General features: G+C 36.3%; 1 protein-coding gene across 1 annotated transcript; it reads right to left on the reverse strand.

Annotated features, from left to right (window-relative positions):
* Nucleotides 1-205: 205 nt before the first annotated feature.
* On the reverse strand, nt 206-1,846 carry LOC147511124 (COBRA-like protein 4). The gene is made up of 5 exons (XM_086598366.1): nt 1,828-1,846; nt 1,576-1,725; nt 974-1,351; nt 340-350; nt 206-220 (listed from the first exon to the last, which is right to left on the reverse strand). The coding sequence occupies exons 1-5, from the start codon at nt 1,844-1,846 to the stop codon at nt 206-208; spliced, it is 573 nt and encodes a 190-aa protein (XP_086454492.1).
* Nucleotides 1,847-3,308: the final 1,462 nt, after the last annotated feature.

A 3,308-nucleotide genomic window follows, 5' to 3' on the forward strand; every position in this document is an offset into this window, starting at 1 on the left:
AGCAAAATGAACTTACAACAGTAGCCGAATGGTACACATATTTTCATTGGCCCATTATGCCACGACCATTTAGCTAAGTTCTAAGGTAGGCTACTACAAATTCTAGGAGTACTTCTAAATAAACAACTATTACACAAATGAAGTTTATCAAGAATTTCTTTTTTTATCTGAACTCCAATTCAGTTAGCATGAAGGCTTTAAAACTTTAATATAACTTCAGCTGCATCACATTTAACCAACCAATTCCCAGAGCTTTGACAATAGGCACCTTAACAGCCAATATTTACCTCGACTGATGAATCTGCAACATCCTTCTCTGCAAATTCTGCCAGGAATTACCTGCTTCATCTCTGGACACCACAGATAAAAGCATGGATTAGAAATGATCAATTACGTCAGGGATTACCACTTGCGTCAATGATACACTTATTTACTTATTTTTATAGTTCAAACTATATTTTTTTTCCTGCAGTGAGAGAATTAGAGAAGTATGAATAAATCAGATTGTCACCATCTTACGTTTACACCGTATTACCACCATAAATACAGCTCCATATACATGTTTCAAGGACCTTCTCACAAATTTACCTTAGTATTGAAGCATTCTTAAAACAAAGCTACTGATTAACAGTTAAAATAATATTATAGGATCTTGGTGGGTTTGAACCACCATCATCTTTAGATACCTCTAAAGTGCTCTGCCATTTGAGCTAAAGATCCACCTTGTTAGAATTATAAAATAGTTAGACTTAATAATTAGTAGGAGTAAGACTACCGAAAAAACAGGGCGCCAATCTCATTCATAAATTCAAAATTTCCATAAAATTAAAGTTTGTAAACAATATAGTAACGGAATAACAAATTAGAAAATATAGTTTAAGAAACATCTTTGAGTGCCCGAAGTCTTTTTCTCCGTCGGTCGGGAGAGGAAAGTGGTGGAAGGAGGACGTTTGCTTATGGTCCATAAGTATACCCGGACCTGGACCAAGCAAAGTGAAGTTCCTTGGCAGTTTAACCATCTTGTTTGAAGTCCCCGCAACCCGACACTCACCGAAAGGATGAGGCTGCTGCTGCAAGCAGGATCTTGCCCCCATGATGCTACTACTCCACCCCTTACGTAGATTAGCAATTTGTTGATTGTAAGGAACTCGAGGGAGCAAGTCAACAACTATAGGATTCTTCTTGCAACAATGAGGGATGTTAGCCTTGAACTTGGAGCAATCCCCTTGCTCAGTTGTTTGAGCTCCCACCATTGACCATATAACTTCTTTCTTAGGCCAATTCCATCCTAAGGTCCGCCCGGGACTCATTATATGCGATACATTTGGAAATTGTTCATCGTAACCACTGCCTGCAATACCATATTAGAAATCATCAAGCAATGTTTTTGTGTTGATCGAGCTTGTATACATACAATGCAAAGTTTTTTGTTATTGTGATATAGCAGTGTTCTTAGCAGTACAATAGCGTGCGAAGATCTTAATTAGTGCCGTAGTGGCATGTAAATTGTTTGCTTGGTTATTGTTTTACTTTATTTTCTTTTAGAGATTGAAAAATGATGATGTTGTACTGTACCTTGTTGGCTTGTTGCCTGACTATATTTTGGTAGATGATAAATTGGAGAAAAGAATTTGAAAACACTCACCACATAGCCATCCACCGTCCAAGACACAACGTCCCATTTGATTGTGATATTTCCAGTCGGATCCAATGGGTTATATGCATCTGTCACAAATCAGAGATCCCAAAACTCATGAACATGACAAAGGGGAAAAAAAGGGTAAGGGGTACAGAAGGGCAGCAATCAAATTATGACTCAGAACTCACTTGTATCATAGAAGATCATAAACGCGAAGAAAACTGAGAACAAGAGGAATTGAAGTGAGAGAGGGTAATGAGAATTTTTTTTTGTTTATTTAATTTGGTTGAGAGAGAAGAATAGTTACGAGAGAGAGAAAAGTATGAGAGAAATTATGGAGAGAGAAATAAAAGAGAGAGAGAGAGAGATTACGGTGGGTTTTTTTTTTGTTTTTTGGATTACTAAATCTCATGGGATCTCGTAAGGTTTAGTCCGTTAATTACTAACTTAATTATGTACTTATAAGATCGGGACTCTATCTCTCTCTCAGATCTGTTCACGAGATAATAAGATCTAAGAGTGCGTTTGTTTGCCAGGAATCGGACTTGAGAAGCGGAATTAAATAGAATTCTTAGTGGACCACCCACTTTTGGCCTGTTTGGGAGGCCTGGAATCCAATAGAATTGAATTCTAAACAGACTCCAACTCCTTTCATCAAGTCTTAGAGAGACCCCTGTTAATCCGATAGAATGATAGACTATGGAATCGGACTCTTCTTTCTAATCCACTTTCTAAAATCTAGCACTCAAAATTAGATCTCTCAAAGCGCCAAAAATATTTCTTTCGCCCGCCAAAAATCTACCACTCCCAAAAAGATCTCGGGGTCCTACACTATATATCTTCTCCAACTCTCGCTCAAACTCACATATTCTTGTTCATTCTCAGAAGCCATATATTTTTTCTGGTATGTATTTATCTTTCTTCTTTTACTATTTTGTTTATTTGGGTTTCAATTGTCTCATTCTCATTCTAATGTATGTGTGCAGTGCTCCAACTCTCGCTCAAACTCACATATTCTTGTTCATTCTCAGAAGCCATATATTTTTTCTGGTATGTATTCATCTTTCTTCTTTTACTATTTTGTTTATTTGGGTTTCAATTGTCTCATTCTCATTCTAATGTATGTGTGCAGTGAGATTTTTATAATTAAATTTTGAATTGGCTTAATAGTTATGTATATTTGAGATATTTGATGGTCATTTTTTGGCCAAATATTCTTGCCGTTTACATATGCACGCATTTTTCATCTTGTAAGCAATCTTGTTGTAAAAAAGATTTGATTTTCACTTCATACAAATTATGCTCGGTTATGCTTGTATGCCCCTTTGTTGTTTGTGTGGTTTTTCGATAACACCACTTCCAAACACATAGTTTCTACGTACTGGTGTTGTTTTAGACATTGTTACATGTCCATTGTTAATGTTGTTTTCTACTTTGTTTAGGCTTCAAATTTAAAATTTTTATTTTCAATTCGTTTAAACTAGTTGATAGTGTAGGAATATGGATGATGAGTTCGAGGTTGCAGCTTACGTGTGCATAATTGCTGTGTACTTTATTTGCGAGAGGGCACTCACATATTTAGATGTAGATAGAGCACCATCTATAAATTGCGATGTGGAGAGAAATCGATATCTTGAGAGGTTATACACGAATAGTGATCGTCAGTGTC

This window comes from Coptis chinensis, chromosome 3 (genome assembly GCF_015680905.1).
Source record: "Coptis chinensis isolate HL-2020 chromosome 3, ASM1568090v1, whole genome shotgun sequence".
In the NCBI taxonomy this organism is placed as follows: domain Eukaryota; kingdom Viridiplantae; phylum Streptophyta; class Magnoliopsida; order Ranunculales; family Ranunculaceae; genus Coptis; species Coptis chinensis.